General features: G+C 41.5%; 1 protein-coding gene across 21 annotated transcripts in view; it reads right to left on the bottom strand.

Moving 5' to 3' along the window:
* Positions 1 to 12,508, bottom strand: part of numb (NUMB endocytic adaptor protein) — a 58,175-nt gene that overhangs the window by 5,088 nt on the left and 40,579 nt on the right. For 19 of the 21 annotated variants that reach the window (XR_002671553.2, XR_002671554.2, XM_022795183.2 and 16 more), the window contains 5 exons: positions 7,455 to 7,535; positions 5,155 to 5,280; positions 1,932 to 2,269; positions 1,027 to 1,627; positions 226 to 740 (listed from right to left, as the gene is read on the bottom strand). Coding sequence is in view for 19 of the 21 variants with exons in the window: in XM_022795183.2 (XP_022650918.1) it covers positions 226 to 740; positions 1,027 to 1,627; positions 1,932 to 2,269; positions 5,155 to 5,280; positions 7,455 to 7,535 (1,661 nt within the window). In the remaining 2 variants the exon portion in view is untranslated. Of the gene's footprint in view, positions 1 to 52; positions 741 to 1,026; positions 1,628 to 1,931; positions 2,270 to 5,154; positions 5,281 to 7,454; positions 7,536 to 8,031; positions 8,202 to 12,508 lie in introns of those variants that run through there. The other 2 variants (XM_022795184.2, XM_022795175.2) reach the window with 2 other exon arrangements.

Genomic DNA, 12,508 nt, shown 5'->3' with positions numbered 1-12,508 from the left:
ATATATATATAGTTTCCTCGAGCTATCCCTCGTCATCAACAACTTTCACGGATGTTTTTCATCTTCGCCGTATATCGCAATTTTATTTTTATGAGTGCATTTTCTGTTATTGTAATTTCATCAGTGCCATCAGCAGCGTCACCTTCACCATGTCGATTCTTATCGACGACAGCTAATCTACAATCTCACTTCAAAGACGGGCGCATTGGCGGGTGTGGCACGAACCTGTGACCCGTGCCCTGATCCAGTGCTAGTTGCAAGGACACTGTGATTCCCGTTGTGATTACTGTTGCTGGGTCGATTCCGTTGTGATGTCAAGCAATGGCTACTCTCAATTCCTGTGTGACTATTCTGAATCAGGTCAGTTACGAAAGGGTTCGTTGATGAATAACGGGACGCGATGGGGTTGTGCAGCAAGGAGTCGCCCTGAGCTCGGCCGGTGTCGCTGAGACTTTGACTGCGCAATTGACCGAGCTGCCCTGCTCGCTGATGAGCAAGACGCGGCGGGTTGGCGTCACCTGGCGGGGATAGCAACAAACTGGCGGGACCTAAGATCCCAACAGGAGTCGGACTCGAACTCGAAGTTGTGACGACGGCTGACGTCAACGACGAGCTGGTCGTGGTTATGTCTTGGACGCCCTGCGCCCAAGGATTTGTTGAAGGGACTAGGGGTGCCGGAGACGAGGACAAGCGATCACTGTCTGTCAAAGCAACAGGTCCTGACAGTGAGTTCATGCCACCTGGAACATGTATTAAAATGTAGCAGAAACAACAAATGACGAAATTGCATGGGATTAGATACCGAAACGGGTAGGTAGAGGTATGCGCAAATACAATCGACAAAATTGGGACGGGAGATGCAAGAAAAAAAAATCCTATTCATTAATTTAGATGGAAAATAGCAAAGCAAATGCTGATCGGACAGCTTTACTGTTTTATATAAACGCTCTACGTCCTACGCTGCGACCTGCACTAAAGATCAACGTGTCTGCCATGTTAGATCTGCGCAAAAGCACGATTCCTCACCTATGCATCCGTTGGAAATGGTTGTCGTGTCAAAGGGATCTGACAATGAATTGATGAACGAACTAGAGGGGTTGCTTTTGCCGCTGTCGGCTGTGAGCAGGTCCAACCCCTGAGAGAACTGCTGACACATAATATTGATATCGAAGCTAGACTCAGCTACTCCGCCTGTCGATCCCAGCGACAAGGGCCCGCCGCTACCCTGAGGAAGAGATGTGGACAGCACGGATAAGGGGTTATTAATCCCCTGCAACGCGGACGAGTTGCTAGCTGCAGGCACACCCTGTGCGTCGCTCAACACCTGCTGGCTGCCCAGGGGCGAACCTTCGGGAATGGCCTGGCTGCCGAGGCCTTGACCTGCTTCCCTCACCAGCCCTTGGGTGGCCTCGGTATCCAGGCTCATTGAGCGCTGTCTTTGCCGGTTCGACGGCAGGTCGTTGATCCTGAGCGACAGTTGGCGTTTGAACGGTGACTGGGCGCCTATCGTGGCAAGGCCACGGAACGAGTTCTGTCGCTCGAGCATCGACGCAGTCGCGTGCGGTCGTTCGATGGCGTATGGATTGTGAATGGCCTTAATCGGTGGCACTTGTGAAGGTTTGCACCCCTGCGTGACGCCACCGCGTATAGCGAGTCGATTGAGTGGCAAGGGCCAAGCAGAACAAAGTAAATGGAATTTGTTAGTTAGAGAAAGAATTGGTTACGCTTTCCAAAGTCACAGCCATAAAAATACGGGCATAAGCATCTCATTTATCATACGTCTAAGACTTTCTGCGCTTCTAGGGACAGCCAAACAGCAGCGGGTCATGAGACAAATAAAGAGTAGTAAATAAAGAGCAGACTAAAATATTAATTGTGAATGTTATAGATGAAAATTCTATATGTACATATCCAACTTGATCTATGCTTACCTGTGGGTCGAGGGGGGCTTTAACGGCTGAAGAGGGGCATCGCATCGAAGCCGCCCTTCTAAAGTTGTTATTTTCCCTCGTTGTCGTATTGTGGCTGCTACTGTTGCTCGTATGGGCTTGATTGCTACCGTGGGAAATTTTGGTTTGTGGATAGCCTGGCTGGCCCTGGTGACCCTGCTGAAGGGAGACCACTTGTAAAGCGGCATCTTTTGATTCTTTGTCGCGTTGCTGCTTCCGCTCGAGACAGACGGCAAACGCGCATCCGACAGCGTGTGAGAGTCGCTCACCAGAGTCACGAGACGCCTGGAATCCATGGCACATCCAGCGTCGGGTTGTGCCTACGAAACGAAAAAATGGAGATAATAACAATCGGATCACACAATACAGCAAAATCGAAACGACGTCGATATTAATCTATAATTAGCATTTGCTCCTGATAGACAATCAATACTCAAAGGGCGAAAGCTTGACAACAAAGTCGTTCTTTATCTAGATTAAAATGCACACTAATTAGACAGGGCAGAAGCTTGGGAGATAGTGTAAACTATTGTTCAAGTGAACTAATAGTTTGGATGCGACAATTAAATGCCAAATGGTATTACTCCGAGACTTTTACTTTGATTCGTTCTAAATTAGATTCATTATCCTACGGTTTATTCTATTCAAGGTTTGGATCTGTGCAGAAGTAAACTGCCTTTTCTTGTCTTCAACTTCACTCACAAACTATATTGCTTAAATTGTAATCAGGGGGTTAGTTTGCGTTTATTGCCTTCATTGTATATACATACGAGTTATATGTATGTAAACGAGTTGTCTACACGACGTTACAACACGGGTGTGCAACAAAGTGGTTCTAGCCGAGAAAATCCCGAAACAGGTTGGCGTTTTATGCTGGATTTTACCTAACCATTCATGGGTAGTTAGACCATAGCTGTACATTCATAAGGCCCTGTTCCTAAGCGGAGACCCTAAGCAGAATCGGCCATAACGTTACCGCTTTTTTTAATGTTTTGCCCTTTCAGGCAAAAATGCATCTCGCAAATGAGCCGTTTTTATTGCTTTAAGGCTAACAGAAAAACCTAATATAGGCGCATATCGGGGCTCGCTCGTTCAGGGTTAATTCGCAGGCATCCGGCGTTTCCGTCTTTACAGCTGACAAACAGAGCGATGATAACGCAGTTAGACTAGACTGACGTTTAATTTCACTTAGCCAGAAAAGTTAGCCTCTGCAACAGAAATTGTTAGAAAAACAAGTAAGAAACCTTCGAAGGTTTATTTGATGAAACGCGCCGATCGACTCGATTTTATCAGCGAATAATATTCGTAAATGATAAAACGAGATAGACGGGCAAGTGTACGTATAGTTCGCTAACAACATTTGTACAGCACAGATGTAATAAATGTTTATCCCATACCCGTGACCATGCCGGAGTGGACGCGCAGCAAGAGCTTTCTTCTTTGATTTAAATATCGTGGAAGCCTATTTGCATACATTATGTTGTATACATATATAACAGTAACGATAAATTCGAAAACAGCTTCTTAAAATCTTTGAAAGTTTAAAATCATTTTCAAAGACCGAACTGCTAGTTTAAGTCGAAGGTGTTTGTTCAATACTGAACACTAAAGTGTTTCTAAAATCCATTCACAAAGAAGTATCTACTTCATGAGGTGTTACTAAACGCATATATAGTGACAAGCTATACGGCGCAAACCTCCTAAATAGGTCTCCGCCAAACTGAATTTCGCTATTAATATTTTCGCTATAGTGGACAGGCGCAAAAACGGACCGAGGAATCTTCCGCTATCTTCTCAGAGATCGCTCTGTGATATAGTTTAATAGGTATCAACGATGGAGTGAATAGAGATGTTACGGTGCAGAAAGGATCAAATTGTTCCGCGATTTTTCGGTTTCGTACACTAGCTCATAATTATAAAACTGCGATTTGGATTTTTCGGCGCTGATCACCAAATCGCAAGAAATGATTCAGAACGATGACACTTAATTCACTCTGGTGGTCTTATTTGAACGGACGATCCATAGTTGTGCATTGCTTCTGAATTATGCCTCTGACGTAATCATAAATATTTTTTCGTAAAATACATCGAAAATGGGGGAACACGCATATACTTGTCATATTTATGTTTTGTTTTGAATGATTTACATGCATTTGTATATCAATATACAAGCATGACGAATGTAATACCACCAAAATACAACATAACCAACTATAAAAAAAAATACAGAAACAAATTTATTAGAACGAAAACCTTAGGACAACTGTGTTTCTCGTGTACCAACGACCCTCAAGCGAATAATTGAAACTTTAATGATTTGTTGAATTTGCCTGATACAGCCATTAATCTCGGTTGACGTTCTTTTGGCCATGCGTTTAATGAATGTTTAAAATGAACCCGTAACGAAGCTCAATCAATTACAGAGTTTACGTTCTGTTTTCTCTTCGCCGCAGATTATTTCATCTGATCATACAATAGACCCCTGTACCGTTTCTATTGATCCTCGAAGAGTCTTATTTAAAATACAGACATATTGCCCCATTTTCTTTGGGAAAGACGCAGCGAACGAAGACCTTCTGCAGCGCATACAGTCGCGTGCGAACAAAAAAAAGACAGGAAATAAATGTAATCGAGAAACTTCAATACTTGTAGAAGGAGAGTGAACGCCTGGTGTGGAGCGCGAGAGTATAAACTCAAGCTCGTTTGTATTAAGCATCGATCTGAAAAATCTTTGTTGTTTGTTTCGCTAAACCCAAGCTAATTTTCATTGTTGGTCCAAGCTAATAAGGATGCTGATCGTGGTAGTGATAGAAATAATGACGGAATTAAAAGGAAGGGGGGTGAAGGGGTGAGGTTGAGATCGTGAAGAAAGGAGGAATCGAATCAACAATGAAGTGGGAAGCGGAAGCACGGTCAACACGGAAATAGACCCTGAGGGCTGCCTGGATGATTGTCGCAGAAGACTGACCCTAAAAAGGGTGGCGTTAGGTAAATACATGAACACTAAAGAAACGTTGCGCTGCATTTGAACTGATTGGAATAGCTGGTCGAAAGTATAATAAATAACAAAAACGATACTTTTAACGGAGTAATAACTAAACTACTCCGGATTGTGTAGTTTTAATGTTGTTAATAAAATTCGAAGCGATTTGAAATTTGGCCATATAAACTATGATTCATTCACGCTATAATTCCAGTTACTCACCGTCTCGGCAAATATATGAAAATCCTTTTTCGTGGTTTCTATCGGGGGCGCAAAAGGAAACCTTTTCGATCGTTTGGTCGAGAATGAGATCTTTCGTATCGTCATCTACCACCCGAAGTCCATCGCCTGCAATATTAATCAATTTATAGCTCATGAGTGTCTACATAAGATGCATTACTAGAGTATATGCTGTTTATAGTTTCATGAAGTGCTAACCTGATATATATGGACTCTCTTATGAAACATGAAAGTCAGACATTGAAATGGGGCATTTATCTATTGTGGTATGTCTTCATTTTACGGTTCTAGTTAGCCACTACATTTATAGTGACTATGGTCATCAAAATTCGTGTAATAGAATTCAGCAAATCCGTAAAATTCAAATTATATGTCACCTTGTAATTTTCTAATTATATAGCACGAAATATGTTGTACGGCCGCTAATTCTTATGCGCTTTATTAAATACTATACTAAATATTAAAAGTATGTACGTGTATCAGAAGACGGCATAAAACAAGTGTTTGGAAGTAGCACACACAATACTATAATATTTTTTTATTATCAAAAAATAAATGTTTCGCGTTGTACATCCGATGCTGCTTTGGTCAAGGGCCCTTCAAACTGCTGACCCCTTCCAACAGAAAAAGGCGTGCTCTTCGGATTCGAATCCATCTCAACAATAATCCATTTCATAATGCAGAAAACAGGTTATAGAGAAAAGAAAGAAAATTTCTATTTGTTTTTGGTAAAATATCCTTATAATTATAAGACTTCTTGGTTGTAGGATGTGCGGCTGAGTCATTCACCATTTGACTGCTGGTTGTGCTATCTGTTCCGTTACGTTCGCCATCCACAAAAAAAGAGCTGCCCCCCCCCCCCCCTGCCCCCTTTAGCGAACAACAGCAGCTCTGGAAGCATCGCTATGGTAGGAGGCTATGTGGCCAGCTTTGTTTGGGTTCTTGTATCTAAAAAATAGTTGCCCCTTCGTGCTATCGATATCAAAGCCTTTTTTTAGCCTCTCTTAATTAGTTATTTCATTAGTAGTTCATGTAAAAAGCTTGAGAAAAAATACGTCTCGAACTTTAATGCACCTCGAACGGTGCTATCTTGGAAGAAAGGACACAGGCAACGGACTGGTAGTAAGATGTAGGAATATCCTACAGCCTTTTAGGCAATAGAATAAGATCGCTCTAGAGCAAGCTTTCGCTGCGATGGGTATTGGCGATCGGAGTAATAAAGGGGGGGGGGGTCACTTCCAATCTTCCAGCGACTTAAGTCCGTATCGATCTACTGCTACCAGGAACAAGATCCCGTTTTTGCTTTGTCTTCCGTGGTCTTAATTAGTCTACCGGCCATCACGACCCGCAGACGGAACCGAACATCTGGGGGCGACCAGCTATCGTCCTAAGACAAATAAAGTGACTAGACACAAAGAGAACGAAATGTTATAAATGGAGAGAGATCTATCGTGCTTGTTGGTACAGGTGATGCAGGCCAAAGCTCAGCTCTGCACAATAACTAAAAAGAACTGTGTCCTAATACTATTCTAATAAACTTAAAATGCAGAGAAATACCCAGTAGAGAATGGGCGAGGAGCAAAGAGTAGACAGAACGGTAGAGAGTGGGCAGGGCACAGGTTAACTCGGAACGCTTTCGAAAATAAAATTATTCCTTTATTAAGGAAGGTCCAGTTCTTCTTTTCGTTAGTGAGATTTCTGCCACATCGACGCTACGATTAGTGGTCGAATTGTGCAAGGTTATTCGACGTGGACAAAGATGAAAACGTTCAAATCGTGCCTTAAGTTAATCTTAAAGCTGTTTGAAAGTAGGTGAATAGAAAATACATTTTAGCATACCCTGGCCAACGTATGAACTCTTATGACACAAATGGTTTCATCAGGTTGAGGAGCATATGAGTATTCAGCCTAGTTGTAGATAACGTGCCTTGTGTAAACTTCGCAGGCTTGTAGACTGAAGAACATTGAAATTATTACGCCTTCTAGCTCTAGCAACTTTCATATATATTGAATGATTAGCACGTCGTTTAAGGCTCCGGTGTTTTCATTATTGGCGTTTTCCGATCGCCATCTGTGTGCTGGTAAATGTATTGATACGCTCCAATTCGAATACCCTCAAAACGTATTCCAACTTGCCGGCTCGTTAAGTTAAAACAGTCCTGTTTCCCAAAAGACATTTGGGTGCATCGACGTAAAGTGATCAAAACACATGAAAGCGTAATACATCTAACATTTTTGCCGTCTCTTGTACGTAGAAAAATCGATTTTGTGCATCAACTTACCAGTTACGTACAGAACTCCTTTTACAGGTCGTTTTCTGGAATGCCGTAACGTCTTCAATGCCTCCTCACATACTGTCATACCTGAAATGAACAGAAGGACGACGTTTGATTACATATTTACATGTATACATATTGTCACTATATATGTCAAGCACATATATATATATAGTCAGAAATATTCGATTTGACGTGCTACGTAATCTCTACAAGAGTTATGAGAAAAAGCCTAAAAACGGCCTCTTCATAGTTCTAACCAAAACCCATATGACCATACATAGCCGCGAGATTGTTTAAGTAACTAGTGCTCGCTCCTCCAGGTGACCCATACAACTTTTTCGAAATAAAAAATACATAGTCTGTTCCGTTCCACTGCTCAGTAAAAGCAAATAGTTAGGAACCAATCCTATGCGACCGATGCGCAAATAACTATAACCACCGACAGCTTTAATGACTACAGTACTACCGGCACCGCTGATCAGCGTCGGACAGATTATATATATATACTAGAAAAACTTCGATAACAGTTGAACTGTTTCCACGGCAAGCACATGCTATTTCAATAAAACTTACATCTCACCTTTAAGTTCTTGGGAAAAATTAGGCCATAATCACGCCATGTTGATATAAACACGACCAGCAGTAATCGGCAAGCAGATCACTGCGCACAATCGAAACATTTCAAAACGAATATAACTGTGACAATTATTGCCACCAAGTCGGGCCGTGGTAACCATTCACCTATATGTCACATAGCGTTTACGGACATGCTTTTTATAGGCCTATATAATAATCGATACCTTCTGGAGGGGCACTCCATTATCTGCAAGGGTGCAACAGTAAAACGACGTTCCATATTTTAATGAAAATAACACATGAGAATTTAACGATACAGCATGACGAACTTATTGCTGAATCACTAATGTGACCCCGGACCCGATGCATCATGATAAGGACGTCAACCATCGTTGTTTTGCTCCTAGAACGACAGTAAGTCTTGTCCGGAATGTCACGAATACTTTAGATATTATTATTATCCCTCATTTGAGCTGTGTTTTGTTTAAGTTCCTGAATCGATTTATTGCTTCAGAACATCAATTTAACTTTAGTATACGTATAGTCAATTGAAACAGGTTTTGATGGCGCATCGTAAAGCACTGAACCCCTCCCTGAGGCACTTGCCTAACAATTCTACCATAAGGCAATTATTCTGCCTCATGTGTAATATCCAGAGTTGTTTTTTCCATTGCTTAGCAATATTCCACGCAACCTTGTTTCTTTTCGAGTTTCTGGATCGAATGCAACACATTATCGAAAACTGCCTAGAATCCTTCGTATGATCGTTCTCTACATTTTTATCCATAACCCTTTTACACAAAAGAAGTCACTTGTTCAGAGTGGCGCCATAAAGGCAAAAAGCGTTGTAGCGCATGTGATTACACTATAACACAAAGTCTGACTCCGTCGATCTTGGCTTCAACACCTGTCCAGCGTATATGTATTTATTTCCCATTGACATCTATAGTCAAGTCAACAGAAAAATGCCCGATGTGTGCCCTCTTAACCCTTTTTAACCCACATTCTACGACCGTTCAACAGATCAATGAAATAATACATATCCTGAGGTGGGCGATAGTTTCATATGGGAAATTCAAATTCCCCAAGTATTAACTTAGAAAACTATATCTAGTTAATGAAAGATGTTTAATGATCAAAGCAAAACATATCAAACAGAACTTCACAAACTCTCTACAAAACACGCCGACGTACTTCGGGTAATTTGTGGTGTAAGCGCTTAAATGGAAGCCGCCTCTGCGGATAAATTGAAATGTTTCTTTTCCAAGGGCACGATGAGCGGACTTAATTTCGTAGCGTCTCTAATATCACGTATACGTAATACATACTTATCTACATACCTCGGAGAATATCCTATAATGTATTTTGTCACATGTGTATACAAAAGCCATTCTAGCTTTAAAACAACTAAAAACTAATTTTAAAAAGCAATTATCCATCACCGTACTCCTCCTGTAGCGAGGGGCAAGTGACTTGCATGAATGGAGAGCGAAAGATTAGGTTGTTTCCGGAACTTCGTTTTCAAGTTTTCTTTCGCGCGACTGATAAACAAAGAGATCTTTACAGAAGTAGTTATGACGATAGATATACACCGCATAACCAAAAATAGCTGCGATGATCCTTATCATACGGTGATAAATTTGACATTCTTAAGGCGAAGTTGTGGAATTGTCAGGGAAATGTAGCGGACCGTAACCCGTGATCACTGGCCTAAGCAAAGACGAAGACCCTGTGAAATGTTTTGCTAGCAACCATGAAAATTGCTAAAGCTGGATTTACGAAAGAGATACGACCTGTCGCAATTCGACGATACACAGTGAAGAAGCAGTTAATCATGGTAATGATGAGTCCGATAGCTTAAACCAAGAACGATAAATACCGAGATATACAAGCCTGTTTTGAATATTATTATTACTTTGTGGTCTCATTACCAACGGGCTTCATTAGCTATGTTGAGCGACCATAGTGTTGGATACTTAGATATACTGGTATCAGCAGTGTACTATCAAGTTCTGACTCGAATGGAAGTGAGGTACATAACAGAAAAAATGGTAAGTTTTCGACCGTACTGCATTTATGTGGCAAATTTCTACCGAATTTTTGCGGCCAGGGCACCTCTATGTTTCACACTAGTGGAGAAATCATTTGCCCAAAGGAACTCAATGGGACCTACTTTTCTTGGCCCACATACTTGGTCTTGCAAGTTCCTGCCTTTCGGAACCTGTTATTTATTATTTGGCATCGGGCACGCTAAGTGGACGCAGACGTTTAACTTCGAGGACATTATGTTTGGTTGAATGCGGTCTTTTTGCAGTACGGTTGCAATGCTGTAGGTTTGCCAACGATACAGAAATAATTTTTAGATAAACTTTAGATAAAACTTTTTTGAGCTACAAGTATCTTTTTTAAGATGTATCTATGCGATAAAGTTGTACAGCGCGATATTAAGGCGATTTTATAATTGGATTTGTATAAAATTACCACAGAAACACCGACCCGGTAATATCGCGACCCACGAGTTCCGCCATTAGCAGACGCAATGAGCTATGGACTAAATTCTGCATCTTTCTGAAAAGTTCATTTCCTGTTTTGGCAGCGGAATAATTTATGTTTCTAGAGAGGGACACGTCCTGTCCAATCTGCTCAGAACGTTACGTTTAACTAACTGATTGTTTCATAACAGCAGTAGTTCTCCACAGTGGATTTGGAAAACACCATGAACAACCGTATTCAGTCTTTATCGCATTACGTTAACCAGCGGAAGAGAAATGTATCTGTATGACCGGTTAAGCCTGACAATACATAGGATCTCCACTTGTTTAACCTTTAACTTTAAGGACATGTTGTGGTCAAGGCTCAAGCGTAAGCACAAACGGGTTTCGTGGTCGAGACCCAGCTGCCTGATTGATGGAATGCCTAACAGCGACATCGGACGTAAAATTTAAGACATAGGGAAGGTCCGCACTTGCGTCGGCTTGTAGTTTCAGTTTAGGGATGTAGCCCGTTGCTTTGAGAGAGACATAGGTATCGATCGCATGCCGATACGGAATACGAGGCGGCGTGTAAAGCGGAAATATGAGATTCACGCCAGGGCGATTCCTGGACTCGTTAACGTTAATTGCCTATCAGTGCCTACGCGCTGCGTAAATCGTACTGCCACAATAATTACATATTGTTCAAATTTGCGTCATCAAACACGAATGATTACGTGGGTTTGAGGTCGTCGGAGAAAGAGTCGGAGCGCACAAAAGCGGAATTTAAATAACAAGGACGACGACTGTAATGAATGAGGAGCGAATCCGTGCTTTGCTCTGTGACGGTCAGGTTATTAGGATGCTGCTCATTGCTTTTATAAATGCTAAATATGCTGAAAGTGAATGCGAAAATGACATAATGAAACAATGATAACGGTACCGACGCTGAGAATTATGAAAGATTCTTGCCCTACTGGGTTCCGTGTGTACTGCAGGTTACATCTGGCAATACTTTAATCCCTCTACATTGAGTTCTACCAAAGTTACCGCACGAAAAGCTGGCTCTACTGTAGAAAGCATCGTATATCGAATGTCAATAATGCCGGAAGAATAGACCGGCGTTCGCCCCAGAGTCTACAAATCCTGGAGCAACGAAATCAGATGATAATTCGATTTAGGGGAATAGGGAAGAGTTAATAGTGGATAGAACCGCCGCCAGTCGAGTCGGCCACTTATATTTCAATATTAGCTGAGTTAAACTGTTCTATTTAATTATGCAAAATTATGGCTAAAACTCCATAACTAAGATAATTAGCTACTAATACTATTAATATTACTATTATTAGAGGAACTCGAAGTAGATCCCTTGGGAAACTCGGCTTAATATCAATGCTACGGCAACGAATTATATACTGGACATGTTCGATGAGAGAAACAAATATAAACCACTCGTAGTTGTCCGTACGGTTGTTCGAGATGGAGCCAAAGTGAATTATAAATACGAAAAGGCCAAAATTGAACTGTCACCCCCTAGGTATAACGTTTTGTCGTATTCGATTCCCAGGTTACGTAACAGTATCAAAATACTGATTGGTCCTCCATTGATTGGACCGTTTTCCACTGTTAGTAGACTATGATGTGTTGGATGACAGATAATAGTGGGTTAGGATATGTTACCTATTATGTGAGTTCCATGTTAAACTTCGTGGATGCCATTAAAAGCACTGTAAGTATATATACTTTTACGTCTAATACTGACGCTAGGAGTAGTTTCAGATCGCTGGCTCTTAACACGATACAAACTGTGTCTACTCTGAAATTCGAATCTAGACCGCCTCACGTGCCCCTAACTTGAATGGGCAAACATGTTGCCGCTGAACTATCTTGTGGGCACGGAAGGAGCTAACTTTGTACGCAGTAGCTTTATTGGCATGGGCTTTTGCAATAAGAGTTATTTCCTATACACGAAAACTATAATAACTAAATACGATTTCAATTACCGCGTAC

This window comes from Varroa destructor, unplaced genomic scaffold, assembly GCF_002443255.2.
Source record: "Varroa destructor unplaced genomic scaffold, Vdes_3.0 BEIS01000002.1, whole genome shotgun sequence".
NCBI classification, from domain to species: domain Eukaryota; kingdom Metazoa; phylum Arthropoda; class Arachnida; order Mesostigmata; family Varroidae; genus Varroa; species Varroa destructor.
This window is presented reverse-complemented; position numbering and strand designations above follow the sequence as displayed.